The sequence below is a fragment of the Macrosteles quadrilineatus genome, unplaced genomic scaffold (genome assembly GCF_028750875.1).
Source record: "Macrosteles quadrilineatus isolate MER2022 unplaced genomic scaffold, UCM_ALF_1.0 Scaffold_107__1_contigs__length_349487, whole genome shotgun sequence".
NCBI classification, from domain to species: Eukaryota; Metazoa; Arthropoda; class Insecta; order Hemiptera; family Cicadellidae; genus Macrosteles; species Macrosteles quadrilineatus.
The window spans coordinates 181895-209567 of NW_026542700.1; the positions used below are offsets into that span (position 1 = coordinate 181895).

General features: G+C 33.1%; 1 protein-coding gene across 4 annotated transcripts in view; it reads right to left on the reverse strand.

Moving 5' to 3' along the window:
* LOC128982095 (synaptotagmin 1-like) overlaps positions 1–27673 on the reverse strand; it is a 64689-nt gene that overhangs the window by 19342 nt on the left and 17674 nt on the right. For all 4 annotated transcript variants that reach the window (XM_054401143.1, XM_054401141.1, XM_054401142.1 and 1 more), the window contains exons 2-4: positions 6766–6923; positions 3448–3603; positions 64–206 (exon numbers count right to left, since the gene is read on the reverse strand). In XM_054401143.1, the coding sequence (XP_054257118.1) occupies positions 64–206; positions 3448–3603; positions 6766–6919 (453 nt within the window). In that variant the 5' untranslated portion in view covers positions 6920–6923. The remainder of the gene's footprint in view (positions 1–63; positions 207–3447; positions 3604–6765; positions 6924–27673) is intronic.

Here is a 27673-nt window from a genome sequence, read left to right on the forward strand (position 1 = left end):
TTTAAACTCTTCTAGGCTACTCCGAGTGCATCACATCTCCTGCAGCTGGTATTGGTCCCGTACCTTTTCCTTGTAAGCAGACCCCAATAGTTGCACTGACTTGAGGTCTACGATGCCTTTGCCTTTCTTGCCATCCTTGGACCTCCTCTTGCGACAACATCGTCTGATGCAGCAAACGCAGATCAGCAGAATAATCACTGCTATTCCTGTGACAAGAAAAAAATCATCACAATCATGTAGCGATGCCAAAATATATTACAGAAAAAAGGTTCTTGATTTATAAATTTTGAGATTCTGGAACCAAACCTGGTGACCAGGTATGAGTGACTTACAATTCACCATCTCTAAAACTACATCAAATCTGTGGTATATACGAGGTTCTTAAAAAAAGTAGCAATACAAGTAAGAAGTAGGTAAAGCAATCAGTAAAAATTAAATGAAAATTTGGAAATTAAACCAAACAAAACACAAAATAATATAATAATAATTGGTTTATATGTACTGTATATATTAAAATTATTTAATAAATATAAATAATTATGATAAAAAGTACATTTTGCAAGAGAGTTTCAAATTTTTTAAGTTTATGAATATTTATGTATGATACATTTTACGGTTCTCTAACTCATTTGAAGGGGTCCCAAATATGGCATAAATATTCAATTTCTAACAAAAGCAATCTTACTATAAATATTCTTACTTATAACATTCACAATAGTGATCTTAATCGTGTAGCTCATTCAACATGTTGTCAACTGCCTGATCAGAAACTCTAGCCTCTAGAGGTTTGTCCTACTTCTAGACAGGTCAATTTGTTGCCTCCAACGAGAAGTAGCGTTAAGATTTCCGACAGTAAATTTTTCTGGTGTCAAATCAACAGACTATAAGCAATCTTGTATATCTACTGGAGGTTATTATTTCATGCTAGCTTTAACGGTGTATTTTATACATCTTTTAATCAGGAGTTCCAGATTTGGATTAGGTGAGTACCAATAAGCAAAAATGACTAATATTTCCAAGCTGAAACCAAATCGAGCCCTGAGACATTTTGTGTGCAGTTAGCCATGAGAGAACCCGTTTTTCAGATTTGACTAGGGGGTCCAACAATTGGGGATGAGAATTTCTTTTAATTTGTCACATAGCAGAAACACTACAGAATACAGATATTCCTTACTTCAAGTTTGGCTCATATTAACCCATTATTAAAAAATATATATCACATAAGCCTACCCTTTTTTTCTACATACAAATTTATTAAGATATTGTAATTGAATTGAAATTCTATTTCTTAGCACCACTCAATTTTCAGACAGTAAAATGGTGAATTTTTTAGTAGGGTGAGTTTACCTCTGAATGAATGTTTCATAATAAAAAAACATTATCATATTTAACTACAAAACTAAATCTATTTTTGGATTACTTTTTCTACTGCCTTGTAATCTAGTCTAATAAAAATATGTCTTGAAAGTAAATTTGGAGCCTGATTTAAACATATCCTGTCACTGATTCAAAAAGAAAGTGTCAACCATCCTTTATTAACACAAACAAAATCAAGTTTTCCAACCGGTTTATCTTCAAGCTTACCACTAGTGTCTCATACAAACAAAAACAAGGATGGTTGTTTGTCATGGTTCTTTTGATGAACATTGCAATATATTAAATGTAATTCATAGTACACTTGTTGAGGTGCAAATTACTCATTTTGTGAATGAAATCCTCACCAATAGTTATTTGAACAGAAGGTCATTTACTGGATTAAAACTTTGTGTTTATAACCAATGAATTATCTTTTGGTCATTATTTTGGGTCAATTTATATTAATCTGGTTTATATTGATGGTCAATTTATATTGGGATCAATATATATATATATATATAAATATAAATATTATATTAATGGTCAATTTATATTGGGATGAATTTTCTTTCAAATTTTTGGAAACTAAAACTTTCAGTTGGATTGAGTACTTGCTAAGAAACAAAAGCTCTTCAGATAGATACAGAAGAATTTGACGGCAAAAAAGTTAAGGTAATTTACTGGATGAAAGGAGGTCTTTCATTAGAATAATATATATTGTAACCATCCTGAAATGGTTATTTTTATCATACCGTATAAAGGGTGCCCAGCTTTTAAGTGAGAATCTGGAAAGGGCCATTTGGTGGAATCATAGACAAAAAGAATGAAATATAGACTGTCAGCCGTGCTAAGGTTGCCATGGTTACCATAGGTTCCGGCGCACACCGCTGTAGTTTACGTAGCGCGTACGCCGTAACTACCGTGGTGCTCCAAGCGGTGTGCGCCAGAACCTATGATAACCGCAACACAGCTGACGGTCTATATTTAATTCTTTTTGTCTATGGTGGAATGGAGGGGGTTTATACAATTTTAAAATTCAAAATAATATGCACTCATTCATTGGTGCAATGGTCTATGTGCAATAAATTGTAGTTCTCAACACTCTGTTTACCATAGTATGTTAAGTTTTATCATTAGTAAATACCGGAAATATCAGCAAGACATTCAAACCCTTCCTTCCCTTAGCTACCTTTTACAATGTTGGTTAATAACCTATTTCCCCATGTTGGAGACAAGTATAAACTCAAGCTTAATCGGTCAATTACAATGTTCAAACTTTGAAATCATAAAATAGCAACCCAAACTTTATCAATATTACTTTTTTCCATGAAATAACCATTTTACTATTAGGTAAGTAACATCGTTTATATGCATTTGTGTCACCCAATAGAGAAACTGGCAATAAACTGTTTATGCAGTCAGTCTTGTTTATTGGATTTCCAAATGTTATTAGGATAAGTGCATGAACTAGACACTAAAACTCCTTTTCACCCAAATATCTCCTTTGAATCGCTGTGAATATTTATATATTAAAAAATATTCAGTGAATTAGTTCGATGTACAGGAAACTGGAAGTTATAAGAGTATATCCCTTCGATTCTCTTGACAGATGGTAAGAACCTACACTTTCACCTTTTGAACTCCATTATTCACTGATATGATTGTGACTATTTTGCATTTTATCAAAAGAAAGATAAAATTCATATAAAACACATTTTTTTATACACTCAGTATGAAGGTAAAAAGAAGAAAAATATACCTGGTCAGAGAACCAGCTTACAAAGCTTCCACCCATTCTGTAAATTTTGAAAATTAATTCTGGGAAACGTATAAACTATACAATCAGATTAGATAAGATTTTTGCCAACACACAAAGGTGTGGATTTTAAGGTGAAAGCGAGGTCTAACGAGGATAAGTATTCAATATATGAAAAGACAGTTTAGTACTGACTAAGATCATCTGGCTATCTAGGTCTATTTATTAGCCCAATCGTGGACAGCTGGATCCACTTTCGAGCCATCAAAAAGCTTTTGAATTTTCTCAACTTCCTTGATCACTCTACAAGTCACTAACTGATTGTTGCCGCTTACCAATAAATATAGAGACGACGACCCAGGTTGGCAGTCCCACCTCGTCGCCCACTGTGTGTGCCACGTCCAACACCTTCTCCTTAATCTCCTCAGCCTTCCCCTTGACTGTGGTGGCCTCTGTGGAAGCTTCCTCTGTGGATCCTGACACATCCTCATCTACAACAGAAATCAGAAAGGATTCTAAATCTAATAGAGAACTGACCAAGTTGTGAACAGTTGGTAAAAGCAAGCCAAGTTCTATAAAGGTGATGGAATGAGATGACAATGCCCTCATTGTCATGATATTGCTTTGAGACATTCAAACATCAGGATTGTTCAAGATTCAACCTAGATTATTTATCTTCTATCTATGTGATAAAGATGAAGCTATATTGGTTTTATGGTTTGGATGTAGCTAGTTTTTTTTTTTACAATGTCTCCTTTGATAAATGTTATAGAGTGTTCTTATTATTGATGTACTATTTCTTTTTGGGGGTTTTTAATGATGGTTGCATATAAAAGATGTTATATGTAACTGTAAGATAGAAAGCAAGAGTAATTGTTTATAAAGTTCATTGAAAGGAGTTTATTGTGCAAATTTTGTAGCATCTTGCAATATACATTATAATGTATACGCTGAACATAAAAAAACTTACCAAGGTTATTTCAACAAACATTGTGAAGGTTTTTTAAACAAACAAATTTCAATTTGATGATATCTATACAATTTAAAACTAGCTACCATACAGACTGTTTTTTTAATTTTTAACATTATAGGCTTATGGATTGCCTACAGTAGTTTAGATTATACAGTAGTTTACAGAATAATAACTTAAATGTAAACGAATCATGGCAAATGTTTATGAAGCACACATTTGAAACAGCAGTTTTAAGTAACTACATGGTCAATCAATATTTTTTTCATAAAAGGCGATTGTAATCAGGAAACTATAATCTTTTTATAAAAATTTTTTTGTTGACTTCTCATCCTGTTGCAAAATTGAAAGCAAATTTCATTGGAGAACATTAAACGACAAATTATCGTGAAGTTTGGTTTGAGTGACTAGGAGTCTAAAGGTGAGATTTATGGATTTTTATTTGGTAGCCAAGAACGCACTTTAGATCAGGCTGTTGTGGACCTGAGAAAATCATAATTTTCCCTTGGCTTAGCTTATTTAGCATTCTCACGAGTAAAACCTATTGAGGGCTTACTAATATAACCATTTTCAATAGGTGGCATTAACAAAAACAGTAAATGGACAGTACAGAAAAAGGATCTTTTGATTTTGATTTAGACAATTTAAGTGTTAATAAATTACGCCAAAAACCTAAGACTCGCAAAAACTGACTAGGTGTACAAGAAACAACACAAGTAACCAAGATATACACACTGTAATTAACTCGAGTTTGGTGTAAATCTTTGTTTGGTTTACTCTAGTTTTATAGCAAAGCTAAACAATGATGATACCACCAAGAGTAAGTAGAGTGGTTTCATTTTATCTCAGACACTCATGTTTGATTCATACTGGTTTAGGAAATACTCAAGTGCTATCTCACTTCTTGATTCTACTTTTAATCTCATTAGATTCTAAACTCACTGTCGAAAACCTTTACAAATTAGGTATAAGTCGGAATAGATTATTTTTTACTTATGGAAACTGACTGGCTAACTTAACTTGGGTTATTGTTTTGATAAATTGACGTTTTCTTTTTAACTTTGAATAATTATTAACCCATTCACATAGATCTTATATGCCTGTTTATGAGACATGTACACTGTAGAAGAATTATCTGTACTGAAACATTTTTAGTGCTAGCATCTTGATGTGAACACACAACATCACTACCTTTTTTTAACAGAGGGCCAGTTTACAAGTGGCCATATTGTGCACCATCATCTCCATCAAATCCCAGGTCCTTGGTGAACCAAGAGATCATTTTGACTATGGTAACCTGTTCTTCCCTTTAATCTCCAGTCAATAGGCCAAGGGATCTCACAATTATTTTTAATTTAATCATTTGTTTTGATGTCAAAAAATAGTTTAAGGACTCTACAATCTTAATGTACAGTACACTGACTTATTCTTTTTACCTTTCCATAGGTTGAGCTTTTGTCCCAATACTTACATAAGATACAGTTTCAAGTTTATTATCCTGACAAATGTGTAGTGGACAAGTAAAGTAAGCCAAGAAGCAGTGGGCAGTATGCAGACTACTGGGAGGATTTTATCAAGTCTCTCATCAGAGACTTTCATCTGAATCTAAATTTTCTGTATGAAAATTTCAATTCATTTGTATTTCATTTATTTAATATTAAAGCTACAATATTGTTTTACTAGGTAAGTAGCTGGTAAAACAATAGGGGATATAATTATGGTATGGATTTTCTTTTGTTTGTGGAAAATATAGAACATCATTTAAATGAATGTGAAGTATCTGCTATCCATCAAAAGCCCTACTTGTTCCAGTTACGATAGAAATTTATAACATAATAAATAACATTTCTGGCCTAAACTCAGTTTTAATTTTTCTTTAATAAGTTACTGATCACCAAACAAAACTTTTAATTGGCTTTCTAGTTTTGTTAGTATCAATTTTGTATACAAGTTTGAAAGTTATATACTAAAATAGTTGTATACTAATTAGAGCTGGTCTTTTTTTTGTTTAGGATGATCCATTTGTATTTACATGTTTGTATATTTGCTAGCTTTATTGTACTTTTGTTAAAGGTTTTGAGTGGGTAAATGTAAATATAATATAATTCAAGTTCTTGAAACTGGGATGGGAAAAAAATCACTTTTAGCCTTGTAACGCATTTTATAAACAACATAATGCATCATAATCCCATATAGGTTTGTATTAAGCTAGCATGTACAAGTCCTCTGCCCCTTGTAGGATATGGGATATGAGTGTATAAACTGGTCTTGTAGTGAGATGTATTTGGACCTGGAAAAATATGTAAAAAATAGCTCTACAAGATCACCCCCTACCCCTCTGACCTGCAGCTTAGCCACTTTTTTTTGTAGACAGACCAGACAGATTTTAAGATGTTAAGAACATCCACTCCTGAGCAAAATTCTGCTAGCAAGATGTTGTGGATAAAGCCAAGTAGGCCTTTAGGAAAATTTTCTGTATAATTCCTTTTTGTAATCTTAAGGCAAAACAGCCTAAATATGTCTTTGGGCAGTCATCAAGGTGGTTACTGCAAGTGTGCCCCTGGTCAACAGTGATGGAAAGAATTAAAAAAATAACTTCTTTATTGATTGACGCATCGAGTTATTATTGCTACACATGCCCAACAATTAGACCCCTGCAAACCTATTTACATGTTGTGCATACCTAGTTCAGGGGCCTCAGTTATGACTGCTTTGTGCTGCTCTAACACCTTATGGAGTTTGTGGTGATGGGGGGAAGGCTCAGTGGAGGGTAGGAACACCTCCTCAACCTCCGTCCTCGGTTCCTCCCCCACATCCCTCCGGAACACCGGAGCCATGGTTCTGGAACAGGGAACAGGCATGTTAGTAATATAATGCAGACCTCTACTTAGTATGGTTGGATGTAGGCTACTGTGCGTCATATGGTCGTTTCAGTCGGCTATAATGGAAAAGAGGTCTTTGAATTCTAAGGTATAAGTTGTAACCGTCATTCAACTTAGAAAAGGATTTGACGGCCTTAGTCACTAACAAGACTAATAATAATAATAATAATAATAATAATAATCTTTATTGTCATTCAGCAACATAAAATTACAATAGACAACGTCAGAAATCAGGACACAAATATGACATCATGCTTAAATCTATATCACCTTAAGAATCATTGAACATTTTGTTGCATAAACTGTACATACAGGCCTATTTAAATTTAAAATTCTAAGATTGAATGCTCTAACACAAATTTATAAAAAACTTAAGTAAATAATGCTTCAAAACTAAACAATTTGTAAATATTCAGGAAATTTGTAAAAAGATTTTTGGTCATGTAGGCTGCCTCCTAGTGGCCAATAGTGTTAAGAGGTCAGAGTAATTATTTGTGTTTAAAAAATCGTCTATAGAAAAAAAGGCTTTGCTAATTAGCCATCTTGATAATGTTGATTTGAAAAGGTTTATGTTATCAATTTCTCTAAATGGAATGGGAAGTTTATTGAAAAGTTGTAATTGTAAATATTTATGGTTTTTTGTGAATTTTGAAAGTCTAACTGGTGGGATGTACAGGTTGTTTGATTGTCTAGTTGAGTGGTTATGTATTGAGTGACACTTAGTAAAATTTGTAATGTTTTGTTTAACATAGACTAAATTATTAAAAATTTAAATACTTGGAATTGTCATTATATTACTATTTATAAAGAAAGGTTTGCAGTTGACTTTATTTGGTATATCAAACATGATCCGCAGGGCTTTTCTTTTCAGGGACTACAAGATCGCATCACTCATCCTACACTCACCTCCATTCATACTTGGCAAAAAATACATACTTTGTATGGTCGCCATTTCATCAAAAAGTATTAAAAGTATAAAAGTATTAAGTATGGTAAACCAAAAAATACCAAATCCAATCTGGAAAGTAATTGCAATCTAGTCTTCCTCAACCTGTACAAACTGACAACTCCTCATGGGCAATGTACGAAAGAGCTTCCACTGACCTATAGAGCATGTTTAAAACCTACACAACCTTTCTAAATCTACCTACCCTTTTTACAAAAAAACACTCAGCTTTTAGTAATTTAATTAACATCCTCTTCTAGAATAGTGTAGGCGAAATGTGGTGGTTGTGTTCAGTAATGGGCGTTGTGGCCGTTCTGTGGTTACTGTTGTACATTCAGCATTCATACCAGTATTGTAATAGTACTGTATTTTTAATGTTTCCAGATGGATAATTTTTAGCTAGAGATAAAATGGTTGTGTTTAGTCGTAGAATTTTCAAACAAAACAAATGAAGAAAAACACAACTTGAGAAACTCTTGAAACATCTTGTTTGTTATCAATCCCTACCAACTCATTGAACAATCCTGTGCCTAGCCAAAAACATGGTTTTAGAATGTTTTCACTTAAAGATGGACCTCAAGGAATAAAATCTTGCCACTACATGCAGACTATGCAGACACTATGCAGACGATTCATGTTGCTAAGTACATACATATATCTGTCACAGCCGTTAAATTTATGTTACAGTAGTTTAGTAATAATGCGTAATAATAATATCCTAGGTTATCCCACCCCTTGTTGTCTGGACCAGGGGGAGGGAATGAGAGAGAGGGGGGGGAGACTGCGTCGACGCGTCTATATAGAGTACAGCTAGGGATCAGACATCAGACATCACATAACGTTACCATGGCAACGCTGACGCACTACATTACACCCACACTGCAATATCTCCATCCTCGTCTCCCCTGCAGTGACACTAACGCTGCAATTGCCAGGAAGCACAGTTTGGGAGATTAATTTTTCCTTCAGAGCTCTGCACTTGACAATAGATGTACCTAGAAGGCCACTTTAGTGTTAACTATAGCAAGCAACATGTCAAGTATTATAGTATCAAAGGGATAGAATTTTACAGTAACTCCTTTAGTGAGTTGTTCGTTCATGTTGTATTTAGATACAAATTTTCTACTGCTGGACCATAGATGGAATTTATACTCTAGTATCTAAATATCTATTATTATAGCCAGTTTTAGTAAAAAAAAATACATAATTCAATTAAGCAACAGCAGAGCAGTAATTTATTTTTTTCTCTTTTATTCACCAACTTTTTACTTATTTGTAACTTATTACAAAATGCAAAAATTAACTCAATTAGCTTCTAATATAATGTCAAAATGAAATATATTTATTGTTTTATAGAGTGTGAAAATATTCGACAGTGACATAGTCAACAGAGAAGTGTTTGCTATTGAAATAAAACAACACTTTACATTATGCAGGGTCGTTGAGAGAATGGGCGAGCGATGGGGGGGGGGAGGGGGGAGGACAGTCGCGATAAATAACCTAGTTAACACAAAAGCTACCAACCGGCTGGAAAATCGCGAGTTATAAATACAACGGTAACCCTGCAACGCATTTTTGGGGTTTATTTTATACAGGGTTGAATTTGGATTTAGATGTAAAAGTTTTATTTTACTCAATATATGCATATTCAGATTTCAGTACTGAATGAAAGGAAGAAGTAAAGTTGACTTCAATTGGTTTCACTGTATATTCGCTTTACAGTAAAGACATATTGAAGAGGGTTACTATCTTTTTAAAGTATAAACACATTTTAGGCTTATGTATATAAGCCTTAGCTGGAAAAAATATGAACGTGGAACACACCACATAAACACACATTTGCTCACGTAGGAACAAATCTACGTGAGCTCCCGAAATGGCACGTTGATTAACACAAAAAGATTCGTGCATTCGTAAAACACACGGAGATTCATTTAAATAGACTGCAGCTTAAAACCAATATTCTACGAATATCTTACCATAAAAGATTTATTTTCAACCCAAAACAAAAGACTTAAAAGTGGCATGTATCACCAATAGCTTACTTCATGCATGCCAATAACTGTTATTATTATTATTATTATTATTATTTTATGGCCAGCATTGGACCACTTAAGTCTATTAAAAGGTCAGATTCTTTTTAAATTCTGTCTCATCTTCTTGTCCGCCCAATACTTCTTCATTCTTTCCGACCGTTGTTTTCTTTCTTCTTCCGAAACCACTCTTCCTTGTCTCTGATTGTTTACTCCTATTGGCAGGATGATATTTATGTCTTTGAGTACTGCAAGCGAATCTTTGAGTACCATACACAAGTATGGTCAATTACTGTTATACTGTAGTGTTGGTTAACAGATTTCGAAAAAAATTTAAGTACTACAGTATTCCATAATATTTCGAGGTAAGAATAAAAATATAGGCCTATGTTTTGAATAATGATAGGTACTCTGAATATTCCAATTGTTATTTTGTTAATATCTTACTTTACACATAATTACAGTATTATTGCTGCGTCGATATTTATTGCATCGAATACAGGCGCCAAAACGCAATACCCGCAAGGCAGGGGTGTAGCCATATTGTCAGATGGCGCCTGGTTCCTAAACAGTCCAGTCTAGCAGTGAAATATACATTATAACTGAACGCAACAAAGCATTAATTTGCTCAACTTTATGGTTTGCGATTTTTTTAGCTGAAAATTATTTGAATCTTCCCACAAATAATTAACTGTTTATTTCTTAGAGGACTAATCTCAAGCTGAGCATTTGTAACATACCCTCATAGAGATTGTTCTTTCAAAAGATGGAAAATGTTTTGTATTAGTTTAGGGAGAATGTTATGGTATCAATTAATAGCCCTACAACATTTATAGTTGTGTGTATTTCTGTGTGTGTAAGACTTCTTCCATCTTTTTTTTTTTTTTTTTTTTTTTATTTTAGTTGTTATAATTTGTCACGTACACACCTTAAATTCAACACTTTTAGACGTCATCCACCCCTTTTCAACATTATTCAAAAGATTACTAAGAAAATAATAATCTCGCTGTAACTCGTCAGTGTAGCGTATTTTATAAGCTAATATAGTCGTATTTTTATACATATCACCAAACAACTACCATACTTGTTACTGCCTCACTTTTCAGTCAATTAGTTTTGGTAAGTATCGAAATGTAAATTATTTTTATTTTAGAATTTCGGAGTTTAAATTCAAGATAGAACTGTCACTTTGAAGCGCAACAATCTTGAAGGTTGCCTGAGGATAATTACAATTCTTTCTTATCCAATCTTTTTCTCTCGGTTTCTCTGGAATTTAATTTAGTTTCAATGGTTTACTCACGTCTTAGTCGTGCTGAAAATAAAATTTCTAGATTTAATTTAATACAAACGCTGTAAAAGTTAAGTATACTGAACAATAAGTACCGACAGTTACATACGGTTATATGTAGTTACACACGGTAAGTAACTAAATAGACCTTTATGGAGAATATACATTTTCTTTGGAATTCTAGCATCATCATCGCGTACTACATTCCTTTGCTGATTGTTTTATTCTTCCCATAAGTATAGTGTTCTTAAATATCACATAAACTAAATACATAAATAAGGAACACGTTTTGAAAACCTTAAAGTCAATCCAACAATTACTGTTATAAATGTACAGATTGGCTTATTTTTAAACACACTAAAATAATACAGTAATTTAGGCTGAATCAGGCTATTTTATACCATTTTGATGTTCAAAAAGTGATCATGGGCCAAAGAACATCAATGTTTTATTTAATTCTATGAATTGAATAACCTACATTCCTACAGATCTTGTAGTTAAGAGAACTAAAAAACATACATTATTTATCAATTTAATAATTCGCCAAACCAACATTTATAATGTCTAATTTCAAATATTATTTTATCCTAACTTCATAATTTTACTTTTTTCAGGTTTAGAAAACTATATGCAGACTACGACTACACATTGCAACGTTTTTATCAAACAAATACTAGTTTTGTTCTCGGTGAGTGTAGTGTATTGAGCATATTAGGAGAAAACTACTTAGAAAAGAGCAGTAAAATACCACGCGGAAAGAACCAAATTTGAAATTGGTGAACATTTCTAACATTGACACTTGAAATGTTGCCAGAATAGTTTGGTCGATACATCGCCACGGGCTGTAGTAACTTATAGCAAACTAGCTATGCACTTTTGTAAAACTTGTTTTGGGTATATTTATTTTTACTAAGAAACGTGTATTGGCAATTTAATATGTCCATGAAACATCAACGACAATATTTACTAATTGTATTGAATTCACATTTTCTACTATCATACCTCTTAAAATAGACTAAATTACTTTTCTTATGTTCTTTGTACAATTTAAGAATACAACGGAAGAATAACAACGCGTGAGCAATTGAGTTTTTTTAAGATTCTTGCACTGTAGTAAGTTATGTGTAGACGTACAGTATACATCCTAACCTTATCTTATTTGTCACTGAAGTAGCTGTAACTATTAAAGGATTAAATTGTGAGGGATAGACATTATGTACTGTCAAGTGCCAGTCTACGAAAGATACAATCACTAATTGGCCCTTATGGCTCTTCCTGGTCGATTCCCAGTTTAACTAGTAATGAACGAAACCAAAAATGATTTAAAAGCTCATTGTCTTGGATTTTATTTTGAAAATGAGATGTTCTTGTTCAGATTCTACGCCAATTGTTTAGTATCAGATGAAACTATAAGGTTTAACACTTAAAAATGAATGTGACTATTCCAATAGCATCTGAATGGGCAATACTGGTTTTGGCGAGCCTTAGGCAGGGCGTTGGCCCATGTATTTGTTGAATTATTTAAATATATGGCAAACGGATATCAGCATAGCATTTGTCGGGGAATTGTAACCATTTTGAGTATTTAGAAGACGTTCGGTATAAGTGATCGAATAAGGATACAATTCTATGATTATATGATGATACTTTTAAAGACTTCTGACCCAAAAAACCTTCGGAGTAGGCACAATTCAAGCTTTTTCTAGGTTCATAAAAAAATAAATTTTAAAGAAAATCCTAAAACATTGTCTCAAGTGCTTACATTTGCTGATAGGAGAAACTAATTTTCGTTTCTACAAAAACTAAAAAACCTACAACGATATTAAGCTATCCGATATATTAAAAGGCTAAAAAGGATAGACGACTATTTTGTTTTACATTTCATTAGTTTGGTCAAATTTCGTTGGACATATCTCAACCATAATTGTTCTTTAAAAAAGTGTTTTAACAACAATTCAAACTGTTGTGTATTACCAATTTGTCTGTCCATATTAATCAGTTTCTTCTTAATACTTTTGATCTTCCATTTTCCTTTTTTTTTGTGTTCATGTCAATTGTCAATATGGCTTTAAGTAAGTTTTGTTTGGATCCGTTTTATGTTTACAATAAATTAATAAATACATTAATTTAAAGGAATAAATGGTTGTGAAAAATACAGTGTTGTAGTGTAAAAATTAAGGATGTTGAACGAAGTTAAGATGAAGGGGTGGATGCACCGACATTGCCCTGTGCATTAAATCAAGTGCCCCCCCCCTTCTCCTGTATAACCCCCCCCCCCCAGCAACCATGGCCGTGTACCTCCTTCCACTACACAGGGAAAATAACTGCTTTTTCATTTTACTAGCAACGTGATTATAATTGCCTGCGCGTTTCACCAGGGGTTTTATTAGGTAAGGATTTCGAGGTCGTGTGTTTTCAAAGTCTTTTACTTGTGTGAGGATCCTTTTTTATTTCTGAATTTATGAGTGGAATATGGTTTGTTTTGGTACATGTCAGGTTTTGTTTTAAGGAATATGGTAGGTGGATTTATAACATTTCCTGATATTGGCACTGCCTTGTTTGAGTTTCTTAATATGTATGGTTTACTAGTCCATTATAATTTGGAAATGTAATTCCTATGACATTCTATAGAATTGAGAGGGTATATATTACAATTTTGGTCAGTGGATGTTCAAAGGAGGGGGCTCTCCTGCTGTGGGATACCTCCATTAGCCCCCCTTGACAAGGTCTTAGAACCGCCACTGATTTTGGTACATTCATATTGAATTAAATTTATACATGGTTATACCATCGATCTCTATTACTACAACAGATCGATGGTTTATACAGACAGCTACAGAAGTTGACAAAAGATAACAAATTAGCCTTCCCCATAACCCCATAAATTTGTACTGAAAAATAGCTTGAATATCTTAGAATGCCAGAAGGTAATGGTCAATGTGGTTAGTTGACAAATTAGGTTTTGCAACTGTGTGTTTGCAGCGTGCATGTGTGTGATTGTATTCGTACCTGGTGACGCGATAGACCATAATAAGGGACCAGATGTTGTGAACAATAATTGCGTCACGAAGAGTTAACGTTGTTTTCACACAATGCTGGCTGCTGAACTTTTAACTAAGAGTTCACTTGCTAGACATTTCAATTTTCCCCGCATAAAGGAAGTAAATTGCTTATTTTGTTTTCATATCAGCTCTTTACGACGGTGTTTCGCTACGTGTTTTACTTAATAGTTTAACAGGCTCGCATTGTTATTCGCTTTGCTGACTGCAATTATTTTTGTTGAAATTTATAATTCTTAAAATAGGTAATTTTTACCATGGGGTTTTACAGAAGATTTTCCAACCAAAACGTCATGTCTTAGTTTTCTTCCGATTACCGAGGGAGAATAAAAAATCATACTCTCAATCGGTAAGAATCGATACTGGAAACTAGATTAAGTATATAATACTAGCTGTACCCACGGACTTTGCACCGTTTAACTTCATAAGTATTCGCATGGCTCAATCACGTCCCGGTTGAAGTTCGTTCGCTACGCTCACTCACCTTTAGGTTGGAGCTCGTTCGCTGCGCTCACTTGTTTTCAGGTTAGCTCGTTCGCTACGCTAACTCGCCTCCAGGTTGATGTTCGTTCGCTACGCTCACTCACCTTTTGATTGCAAATTAGCTGTTGTCATAAATTTTAAAAAGTCATCTATTTTTGTTTATCATCATATATCATTGTTTATAATACTTTGATAAAGGTTTTTATGTTTTAATATTTAACATTGGAGAATTTAAACGTTGTTAAGTGCACAGGTGTGCTGCGATTGGGGTTTAATACATTTGGACTTATTCAAAAATAAAATAGTTTTCTGTGCTGCACTCTGTAGAAACACTGTGGCACTATTTCAAATCATGACTAATGCTAATACAGAATGTTGTAATTATTCAAACCTACAAAACAGTTGGTAAAAGTAAACATCTGCTTTTGAATTATATTTATTTGTAAACATTGTAGATCAAAAAGTCTGACATTGGCCCACTTAAAACCCTCTGGGGCAGAGCCCTTTTGATAGATCTGCACCAAACTTCACTCGAACCATCCTTGAAAGATGCTTAATAATGCCTGAAAGTTTCATTACAATCTGTCGAGCGGTTTCGGAGTCCATAACGTATATACATACACACACACATACATAGTTCCTCTTTTATAGATATAGATTAATTTCCGGTTCGTACGGCTGAAGTAGAAGTTGAATAACTGAAATCACTTGTAGGTTAAAACTAATCACCCGGGTCCCCAAGGCAGAGGTTATCGCTATAACCACTAGATCAGTCGCATCCGTACCTGTAATTATGGACATAAAGTAATGCTATAACGGGTACGATTAATTCTGATGCAAAAATATGCTAAGTATAAGTTTCAGCTTAAAATATGAGCAATTAAATTATATAACTGATACTGAAATATTTCTAACTGATTTCTGAAGAGTATGTTCTCCAATACGCAGAAAATTCTCTTTGGCAGCGGATACTGAGCCAGTGTCGTATCACAATGCTAATAGTTATTAGTGATTTATCAGAATTTGAACCCTAGTACATAGGTACAGAGCCCAATATAAATTAATATAACATGTTTAATAAATCTAAAAAGAAAATAAATCTAAAAAGAAAATGACACATAACATACAAAGCCGTTAATCAAGGGCTACTTATTTACCAATATAGTGAATTATATTTACATTCAATATCCTAAAATGTAATAGCAGATAATGTACAGTTAGTTCTATACACCTGGGGATGGCTGTGGTATGTGGCGACCAATGCTGCAGCTCTATTGGAATGCAATTTGCACAGTTTGACCCTAGTTATTATTTCACTTGCCTGAAACATACCTGTCGCTTTATGTACAAATATTTATAACCTATTATTATAAAAAATCTACGAATGTTGAAATTTATATTATAGTTGGTGGAAATCTCAAATAGGAAATTTTATCCAATTGAAATACATGTTCTTTTCTGAATGAGTAGGCCAAAAGAATTCTGAGGTGGACAAGACTATGACTTCTGCCTAAAATTGAATATTCGATATTAAATATGACATTTAATATCGGGATTTTCACCCATAAAGGAATGCATAAAACAATTGTATAATTAATACATTTTTGATTACTAATAATTAATAAATAATACATCAATGTTATTCTCAAAAGTAATAAACTACCGATAAAGGTATGGTTGGGGAACAACTTAGGTAATAAGAAATTTGATTTTGTAGATTTTGTAATGCAAATGTTTTGGACATCCACATAAAGTAGTAGACTAGATTAAGTATAAAATACCAATTTCTGGTTCGTACGGCTGAGGTAGAAGTTGAATAGCTTAAATCACTTGTAGGTTAAAACTAATCAACACATAAGAGTAGACATTTTAAAGTTCTAAAACCTTATTGCAAAACTACATATTGAGACGAATCTTTTGACACCTTAAACGTTGAAATTAGTCCACAAATAAGGGAGGAGTTGCGTTAACAAAATACGGCTTCACGTATTATAGATTCTTTAAAACTAAACATTTAAATTTTTAGTTACTATTTATACCACCTTAACTGATTATTTCAACTGAACGTATAAATCGTGAACAATGACACTATATAAACACCAAGTTTAAATGTAAAAGCTATGTTTTTGAAACGTCTTTGGCACTAAAGTACCAATATGGTGCAGCCTATGTGTTATTAATATTAACAAAAGCAATCCCACTTTAAAAATGAACAAACTATGAACGCAAAATAAAGTACCATAAGATACAAATTACAAATTGCCAATTAGGAATTAATATTAACTGTTACAGTTTAATTAATTTAGCATAAACATGATATTAAATTAATTTAAATGCAATATGTTGCAAAACGACGCTAACAATGATTGCTCTAGTTAACAATATTAAAGTGCCTTTGACTTGATACCCGTTATTGGAACTATCTAATACACTGCTAGAATCATTAATTTAAATACTGTAGTTTAATCAAAATTGGCATAGTTATTGTCTAATGCGTTATTACAATCAAACCCCCTAGTACTGTGCTACTTATATTTTATTTTTATTGATTTGTGTTATTATTTGTTTAAGTAAAATCCTCCCCAAACCTATTATTGATAATGTTTAATGATTTTACTACACTTGGTTACGGAGACACATGCGAATTTTGTAGGTAGGTTATAGTGACCCATTTAGTTAAAGTCTGTATTCTTGACATATTCTTCACATATTATGAAGTGGTACATTTAACAACATTAACTACAAACTGGACTAGAATCTAAAACGAAAGGACTTGCTTTCACAAGGATCAAGACTAAAATATCACCGGTTTGGTCCTGATAAATGTATGAACGAGGATCTTTTGTCAGTAACAAAAGTAGATTATGTGATCTTCGACCCATTTTCCTTCAAATTAAAATACGCTGAACAGATTCTTTACCAAACAGAACAATGGTGATTTATCACAAATACCATCACTTACATGCATAATAGATATACCTCCATAAAGAAACACATACCCAAAAATACCAAAACCATTCCATTGCACGGATAAACCCAAACTTCCTACCAGGAAGTCCTGAAATTCATCGGTAAAACCACAAACCAGGGAACAAAATTTTACTAATGATTATTTAGCTATACCAAGCTTTGGTTTCCTAGTCTGTTTTAAAACCCATGTAAAACGTGGACGATGCATAACACAATCGCTACGCATACCGAGGTTTATTTTTATGTCCACGCTTCGCAAAAATCATTGCCGTAGTGAAGGCATGGTAAGGGTAGCGGGCGGTAGAGTTGGGGTGATCAATACAAACTTACCCCCGCCTCTACACCCGCTACCCTTACCTCACTGCCTTGGCACTCCAGCCATCCCACCCTCTGCCATCCACACCGACATATTGGACATCAATGTTTATTGAAACGGTTTACCAATTGACCTTGTAGTACACGATATGTTTGATTATTCCCTGTAATAAAACAATCACATGTCGATGACGGTTTGGGTTCAGCACTTCCATATTTTATAGAATCGTAAAAGGCAGTCGTAAACGCTATGCCATGATGGAGTTCTTGATTTATTTCAGTTGGATTTTAATCTTTGTGGTTTTCATTGAATGTGTAATTGTGTTTTATTGTACGATTTATTAATAGCAATAAATGAATTTGGTCAAACAGTTCAAGTTCAGGAGTACAGCAGTTTTTTTTGACAGGAAATAATGAACTTTCGTATGGTTTCAAAAAGATGTATCATTCTTTTTGATCAGTTAAATTTAGTGTTACTTTGATTCTTTAAAGGAGTTTTGGTAAATTCTATAATTTGTTCACAATATAACCTAATTTAAAATAAATGAGCAAATATACTTATTAATATTAACTAAACCGTCACTTATCCTCTGGTACTGTAGAAAAATTCACTAATGTTTATATTTATCATGAAACAGGAGAGAAATACTTATTCTAACCGTGAAAACACGTCAAAATATGTTTTAGGAACTATGATAAATACTTTTAGAATCAAAAAAATTACCTGAGTAAAAAGTCTCTTAAGTTTTAGCTGATACCTAAAAATTAACCTTAGATACCGTACCAAAAATTGTGGCCCTGGCTAACTGACTACCTTCAATACTTATTGGTATGTGTTTTTCTAAGGGAAAATCAAGCTAAAATGATAATAGTACAGGATTCTAATGTTGTAAACAACATTTGTTAACAATAACATAGTATTATAAGTTACTTCAATTCTGTTAATCCAGAAAAGCAGTATTTTTATTAAATAAGGCTATCTCTAGGATATAACTACAACAAACGTATAACCAAAAAAGACCAACTAGTTGTTCGACACAAGCCGGCTAAGGAGGCGAGCAATTCGAAAGACAAACGATCTCTGCGTGGGGTAAATTACTTAATACACTACAATAACTCAATTCGTGTTTTCTTGCCAAGTAAACATAAATACTACTGCAGACAACTATAATTGAGAACCATACGATAAATTAGGTCTAACATTTAAGACGTAACATACTCAGTAAAACAGGGTGCCACGAAATTTCCCCACCCTGTATGTGGATTTACTCTTTGCATCCAGACAAATGATATTTCACTATATAAACTTGAGTCGTATGCGTAGTTATCTTTGTAACTAAATCTTCAAGAACTTAGATCCATTCAAGTGACAATCTTAAAACGTTGCATGTGTTCTAATTATGACAAATCCCATATAAGTGAATTTTCATCAATGCGTTTTCTATTCTATTTTTTTTCTATTTTCATTCAATGTTTTCTATGACGCACCGGGGTGTGCGGTACCTGTAAATTATGCCAAGTTTCAAGCTCGCAGTTCAAATAATTCTTTGGATATTTAGAGGTAGGATAAAATCACACACGGTAGATAACTACCGTATGCAATTTTAGCCCATATTAATATTGTGTAATAATTTGTGTGACAAAGACCCAAACCACAAAAGGGAACCCGGGAGTAATGTGACATAATGTATCTGTAAATCCCGATAGTGCCCTAACAATGCTAACCAATAGTGGGTTTACACTTTCAGTGGGTTTTCACTCGTACATTACAACCCTTTTCAAGGTTTTAACTGTATTTGTTTTCATAGGATTCAAGTTCAAACGTACCACATTCAAAATCTGCACTGATAAAAATAACTGTTTCTAATTGTTTCTGAATTTTAGTTAATGAAAATCCTACATGAATTTTATGTCTACCGTTACGTATTCGGTGTAAACCACATTACTGTCGTACCACACTAATGTCATACTCATCGGCCTCATGGGTCAACCACTTTGATTTGATGTTGAAACATGAAACCTAAGTACAATGGTTAACATTCAGTAGAGTATAAACAAGGCTAACCTCAATACAACTTAGAATATAACCAGTATAGCAATCTTCAACTACAGATATAACTATGTTCCATCAGAATTATACGTAAAAAAATAAGTTAATAAAGACTAAACGTAGTATTTCGATAAATCGGTGATTTTGCATTTGTAAATGTAACTTTGATTATTAACGTTGCTATATTGTTGATACATTTTTGGCAAATTGGATGAGAGAGAAGTGTAAGATGAAAGAGGTTCTTGTAGCTCATTGTCTACTTGTAAGGCCTCTGGCGCTCGTTTGACATAACGTTGTAGGTCTGCGGTTACAATACCTCCAACATAGGCATCGCTATCATTGGATCTTCCAATGTTGCCAATCCTTCTTTGTTATTAGACCTTCCAATGTTGCCAACCCTACAACGTTACAAACTATTTGTATCGTTTGGCACAGTTTTGTATTTCTGTGGTTACAATTCCCCCAACATTGGCATCACTATCATTGGGATCTTCCAATGTTGCCAATCCTTCTTTGTTATTATTGGACCTTCCAATGTTCCAAATCCATTGCTAAAAATTTGCCTTAAAAGGTTGCCAATCCTTTATTGCCGTCGTTAAACCTTCCATCGTTGCCAATCGCTACCATTGGCATGTCCAATGTTACTAATACCCCCCCCTTTTTGATATTGAACCTTCCAACCCAATGAGTGCAGCTCTAAGATCTTTCTACATGCGCGGGTTTGACACCCGTAAGTATGCAATTCATATACAAGTGTGTTGCTTAGCCGGGGGAGGGTCCACCTTAGGACAAATGGTGGCCGGCTTGGGTGCAAGTCGACGGCAATATTGAGTTTCATATGGATTGCTCACAACACCTGTTTTGTTTCTTTTTACTGTCCTTCTACAAGAACACAAGGACTCGGGAAGTTTTAAACTAGTATAGAATAGAAGAGAGCTATTTTTTCTAAGTTTTAATATGGACATTCCGTGTACGGTATGACAAATCCGATTGTAAATATATTAAACAAAAGAAGCGTTAAAAAAACATGTATAAGGAAACCTTTAAAACAATCTGCATCATTGGGTTAATCCGAAGTCCTGAAGTCCAACCATAATAATTTACCTGGAAATGCAGTTTTTGGAAACAAGTAGCCAATAAATAAATTACGATGAGTCAACAAATAGCGTGACCCAAAGTGGTCAGTTGTAACCTTACGTTGAGTACAACAACCCGTTGCGCCCTTACTGTTTTACTTTACACCGGTAATGTATTTGATAATAAATTATTTTATTTGTACCATTCCCAACAAATATTTGATGACATCTATGGATAATTTAGCTACTCATATCTACTTAAAACGGAAAATATGACGTTACTTTCACCTTTCACCGAACAAAAATAATATTTTAAAAATAGAACTTTAACAAATGCATATTTTTGTGGCCATAAAATCAAAATAGTTCGAAGCAATGCATATCTCAATTGAAAGCAAACCTTTTGTAATATCTGTGAAATCGAAAACCGCTCTGTAAGAACGCGTGTTTTATTTCCACAAAGACTTTATCAAACTCTCTTTCGAGTTGGTTTTAGGAATCAAAGTGTCACAAAGGCGTTGACACGTCCAATATTATACGGATTTTATAGCCTTTCATATTGTATTGGGTTTATATTGTTATAGCACTTTTCTGTTAAAACATATTGCGGTTTATAAATTGACTAAAAGGGTTTTATTTTAGTCAATGGAATATTATTTAGCTTGTGTTATTGAATATATTTACTTACACATTCAACATCCTTTAATATTTCAATCTCAACCTACACATTATTTAGGATTAGAGGTTGTGTGTAATGATTTGTTAAGTACTTTCTCGCCTCATCACGCATTAGTGTGTTTTCTTTAGCTATTATTTAGGTTATTTTAATAACTTTACAGTTATTATGATCAAATGTAATTCAACTATACGGAAACTTGCTCTGTAAATGCTTGTGGCCTTGCATTACTTAAAAAGCGCAATACTTACAAGCATACAAACTTTCACATCTTTAATATTACTCGTATACATAAGGAATGGAGAGCTATTAAACAGCAGAATCAATTGAACCAGCGGGTAGTTCAATTCCCACTGTACGGGTAGAGACCAGCAAAGGGGAGGGGTTGTACTATCCCATAGCAGGTGCTAGTAATCAATTGATACTGCAAAGTTTTGCTGGCGAGAGGGCTGTTGGCAAACTATATCCACAAGAGACCCATTATTAGTTTCCAAACTTATCATGAGTCAAATCAATAATTTGATACTTAGAAATTTAAAAAAATGCATGATTGATTAAATCAAGTTTTAATGCGTAATGTTGTAGTTTAGTGTTATAAATATTCGCACGGAAATAAAGTAGTTTAGAAAAAATAACGTAAAACGATGTTTCTACCTAAATTGTTTGAATTTGTAAAGTGCAGTTAATTTGAATTCGTGAGAAATTGATGAACGTTTAGTTATTTTGTTTTCAACATACAAGTATACATAATAATCAAATCACTGAACATATTGTGAATTACTGCAAACTAAACGTATGTGTCCAATAAATGCGTTACTGGGCTTAAGTAGTTATTTGTATTCCTAGGATAAAAAGTATCAGCTGGATCCCAGCCACAAGACACAGATGTACATTTTCCCTTTACAACTTTGCCCGCCGATTTCGAATAAGAATATAAAATACATATTTGTTTTAATCCAGTTACTTTAATATATGTATTTATCTGTTAAATGTTGTATATTTCTGTCCATCGTAATTTAATCCTACAGTTTAGTGAAATAAATAGCTCTTAATGCAAGCTTTAACCAAATTAGTTATATTGTTTAAGTGTTAAAGTGATTTGGATCTGAATTTGTTATTGCGTTAGTGGAGTAATATCTTATGCACATTTCTTTAAAAGACTAAAACAGTAGTTAATAGTTGCATGTATCACTAAAAACTGTTGTTGGCAGAAGCTATCTCATAGAATTTTGCAACAATGTACACTTTCTTTTTTAAAATTACAAAACATACATACCCATAAGGACCATAAGTCTCTTAAGCTAATTTTTTCAAACCTCGGCTTTCTCCTCGGTCAATTGAATTGAGGGCAAAAAAAAGTTACTTTAAGCTTTGGCGATGAAGTATTCTATATTTCTTTGTATATTTTGTAAGTTCGACAGTTCAACTAGTTAAACAGTTAAAGCAGAAAACAGCTAATTAGTTAAATACATCTAACTTCCGTTCCGATTAACATTATTATGATCCTACTTATGTTTGCTTCATTTAGTACAATAACATAAATTATCGTATGGATTTTACTTTAGAGAATGGTCTCCTATACAGAGAAAGTTCTCACCGTTGGAGCTACAGCTCTGACTCTAAACCAGCGACCACAGATTAAAAGAAGAATATTAATTCTGTGGTCGCTGCTCTGAACCTTCGGATCACATCAAGTTAGAAAATTGACGATTGGTGGGATTTGAACTCGAGTTTTTAGGGCAGAAGTCTGGCGTTCTATAACCACTAACTAGAAACGTTATCTCAATACTATGTTTAGTACGTATATAGGAATGTCAGTAGAGTATTTTGTATAATGTAATAGAAATCGTATATAATTAAATTATTTGACCTTCCGGGACTGTTGACTTTCTGCAACGCGTCCTAATTAATCCATCAGAAACATTATTAATTCGAATAGCCTTTGAGGAGGGTGTAGATTTCTGAAAGAATTTGATAATAAATTGTGCTTGAACCAAATCAAGCAAGTTAAAATCTTTTTATTAATTCACGACAGCATTGGTTTTAAATACTTAATCAATATTATACTAATAGTTTAGTAACATTTGACTTAAACGTGGTCCTTAAACAGTGGCTTAATTCCGGCACCATTTAAATTATCGTAAGAATTGCATAATGATTATGTTCTCTATATTCTCCCAATACTTGTTCTTCTATATTCTGGGTTTGTTTTTATTCTGTCTTTCTGTTTTCGAGTTTTCTCCGATGTAGCTCTTAATTTTACAATTATTAGTGTGAAATGTTTGCATTATTCTGTATCTATTATTGTACGTTCACTTGTTATAGACTTTAACTAGTTTTGTCAATGTTGTGGTGGTTTTCAATATCTGTGTGAGCAGAAGGATCTTTTTGGCGAAATTGTTATCCTCTTATTCATTATAATCATTGACTTTATAATAAAGTCAATGTTATAATGCTGCTATATCTTATTCATTATAACAATATTTTGGAACAAATTATACCTATAAGTTACTTTTCAAGAAAATTTCCCTTAGAGTGTTTCAACGACTGCCTTTAGCCCCTTACCTTTGTTTACCAAGTTTGCGTACTAACTGCTTGTTTCACTTCAATGCGAATCACTACAACAAGCGATCGGGAGATTATTGTTTGACTTTACCGAGATTGAAACTTGCAACAGGGATGTACCTTCGTCTCCACCCAGATGAACAATTTACCATTTAATTACATCTCAGAGTGGCATTTCCCGTCATCTACACGCTGCTAACTGGATAACCAACTCCGCTGCTGGCGTTAACATTACTGTAGTTAGTTACAGAATATAGAATCCATGCGAGAATTGAAACTACTTGCAATTCCCTGGTTACTTTTCCAGTGTGTGGTTTATTGTTTTGGAAGTTAAAAAGTGTGGTTTACTTTTCAAAAATAGATTAAATTAGGCATAATTTGTATTCAATCTCGTTTCAAAATAATCCCCACATCACTCAAAGGCTATAAACAGGTACTACTATCCATCTGTAATCTAAACAGGTAAAAATAATAGTATAAAAAGTATATAAATAACAATATTTATAAAGTCTTTTTAGTTTCTCTGCATATCTGAGGCCCCTATGTGCTGTTTTAATGGATATTTTCGACTTCGATACAACCAGACACAGTCCTCTTTTTGGTATTTTATAATAGCAAAATTTGTATTATAAAAAAGTAAACAACTAGTGGTTGAACACACGCTTTCTATCGTAAAATTGTTCGAGTTTTCTTCACGTTGCAAACCAATATGTATTGTGTGTGTTCAATTGTTAAAATGGCAGAAATAAACGAATTGACTTGATTTAATTCGACAATCATTAATTTAATTTTATGACTTCACGTTGATGACTTACACTGATTCTTCAGTATAATCACAGGCAAGATAATACAGTAAGTACTTCTTCCCTTGTCTGTGGTAGAGTGCAGTGAAATTAACTGTATTTATTTTACGAAGATAAAATGTCTATTTAGCCAGGACTACCAACCAAAGTCCAAAGGAAAAGGCATTTGGGAAGTCAAAATATAAATTTAAAAAATCAACAATATAGTTCGGTTATGTATCATCAAAAAAATGGCCAAACATTAAACTGATTGGTATTCTCCAATTTTGTGGTAAGCTTCAAGAGGTTTGATTTTGATGTAAGAGGTGGATGATTGTCTTAAGAGTAAACTCTCCCGATGGTAATAGCAAGGAGTTTGATAATAGTTACGCAACATAAGTTTGTTTATGTCAGCTTTACTGCGAATCCATTGAGTGATTATTGCCCAAGAAATTACCTTGCATAACGGAACATCAACTTGAGCCAAACAAAATAAAGACCAAGAGGTGTTTAATTATAACTAGTTCTAAAGAAGTTCATACAACGCAACGGGGTTTTTTTTTAATCGGGACAACAAAAGAAATTATCAAGAGGCTAGACTTAGCCTCTATAATTTTATTTTAATTTATTTAATTTTATTTTATTTTTTTAACATTTGCACATTTATTTTTACTTCTAGACACACTGGATTTATCGTTGACAACAATCAATCTCAAAAGCAATTTCCCCATCAATCGCTGTACCATTTTCTTATTTTAAACAGGCTCTTAGCTGCTGTTCCATTTTCAGTATTTTCCATAACTGCTAACTATAAGTTGTGAAATTAATAGTATATTTATGGAGTAAGTTATTTACTTAATTGATCTTAAAATAAATAATATAAATAATAAATAATAAGCTCGATGCTATTGATCTACATAAAAAAATAGTAATCATTTTGGGGAAAAGTGTTTCTAGATATTTATTATATAATATATTTATGTAATTCATTCTTATAAAATAAACACATTAACGAAAAAGGTCGAATATGTAATGAAATATTTTGTAAACAACATCAAAACAGCACAGTGAATATTTGATCGGACCTTCATTCTAAAAACAGTTTCCACTTATTGGGGGATATTTCCGTTTCCAAGTGTAAAATGAAGTTCGTTTCCGTTTCCACGTGTTAAGTGGAGCTCATTTTCTTGTCCTCTTCCGCCTCGCCTACGCAAACTTTACTCAAGAGCGCAATTCTATTTAGATTAAAATGTCGTCTCCTTTAACCCGAGCTTAAGACCGAGCAGCATACAATTCTTGTTTTGCTTGACATTTTACTTTTAACTTATATAAAATGCAAAAATGATTGGTTCTGTAAATATGGCTTGACCTTTAGGTCTCGTCGTTTCTTAAACTTTCCATAAACAGCAATGGCAACCAACCACAAATGCCACAAATAATTTCCTTTTGTATTTGCACATGTTATTCCTCTGCTAGCTTATCATAGTACTGTGTGTACTATATACCATTCCATTAACTTAATTTCCTTTATATATGTTATATAATAATGTAATATATTATGTTTAGCAAAAATGATCTTACGTTTATTTGTAGGCATTAGTTTTTACTCTTAAAAAACAAACGTGTGCTCTCTCAATGGAGAATTTTAATCGGTAATTAATCTATCGATTTTAATTAACCGCAACTGCGTTATACCATGATGATTCTTCTCAAAAAATAGTTATTTAAAATCGTGCTCAGTTGGTTTCTTTGCCTATTTTCTGTGGAGTAACATTTAATCAAATTTACAATTTGCAAAATATCTACAGTATCTACTACAAATTAGGCAGCCGTTGACTAACTAAAATGCTAAACCGTTGTACTACAAACCTAATTAAAAATTATATATTAAACATACTCTCTTGTAGATTAATTATATCTACTGAATTACCTAAATAAAAATGTCAGTGCGTTTCTGTCCAATATATATAGAGTGTGTTTAAATATTTACTGTTTATTCTTATCATTGACCAACTTGAAATTTACCATGGCAAAATAGGATGATTTCTTCATGAACTGATGTTATCCTCCGCTATTATCATAATATAAAGTACACACTGCACGATTTACGCAAAAATAGGTCATAAAAATAAAAATCAGCGCACTGAAACGCACTTAACCGATCATAAGATGCACATTAAAACAAATCCTAATTAATAAAAGGTTACAGTACCTGCAGACTGCCTTGTGGGTTTTGTTAATCCAGTAGGATTACGTACGTTTCGGCAAATATATTGCCATCATCAGATCCAGAACTTGAAGGTTAAAATCTTGATTTTTCGACACACATGGTCACGTCAAAGTTTAACATAGAACACATACACAAAACGAACATTAAATACAAGTAGGCCTACTATTAAAAAACCGAACAGGATACAAATTGATGCAAGCATCTCTCTTGCCGAGTCTCGACTGGTGGTCGTCAGG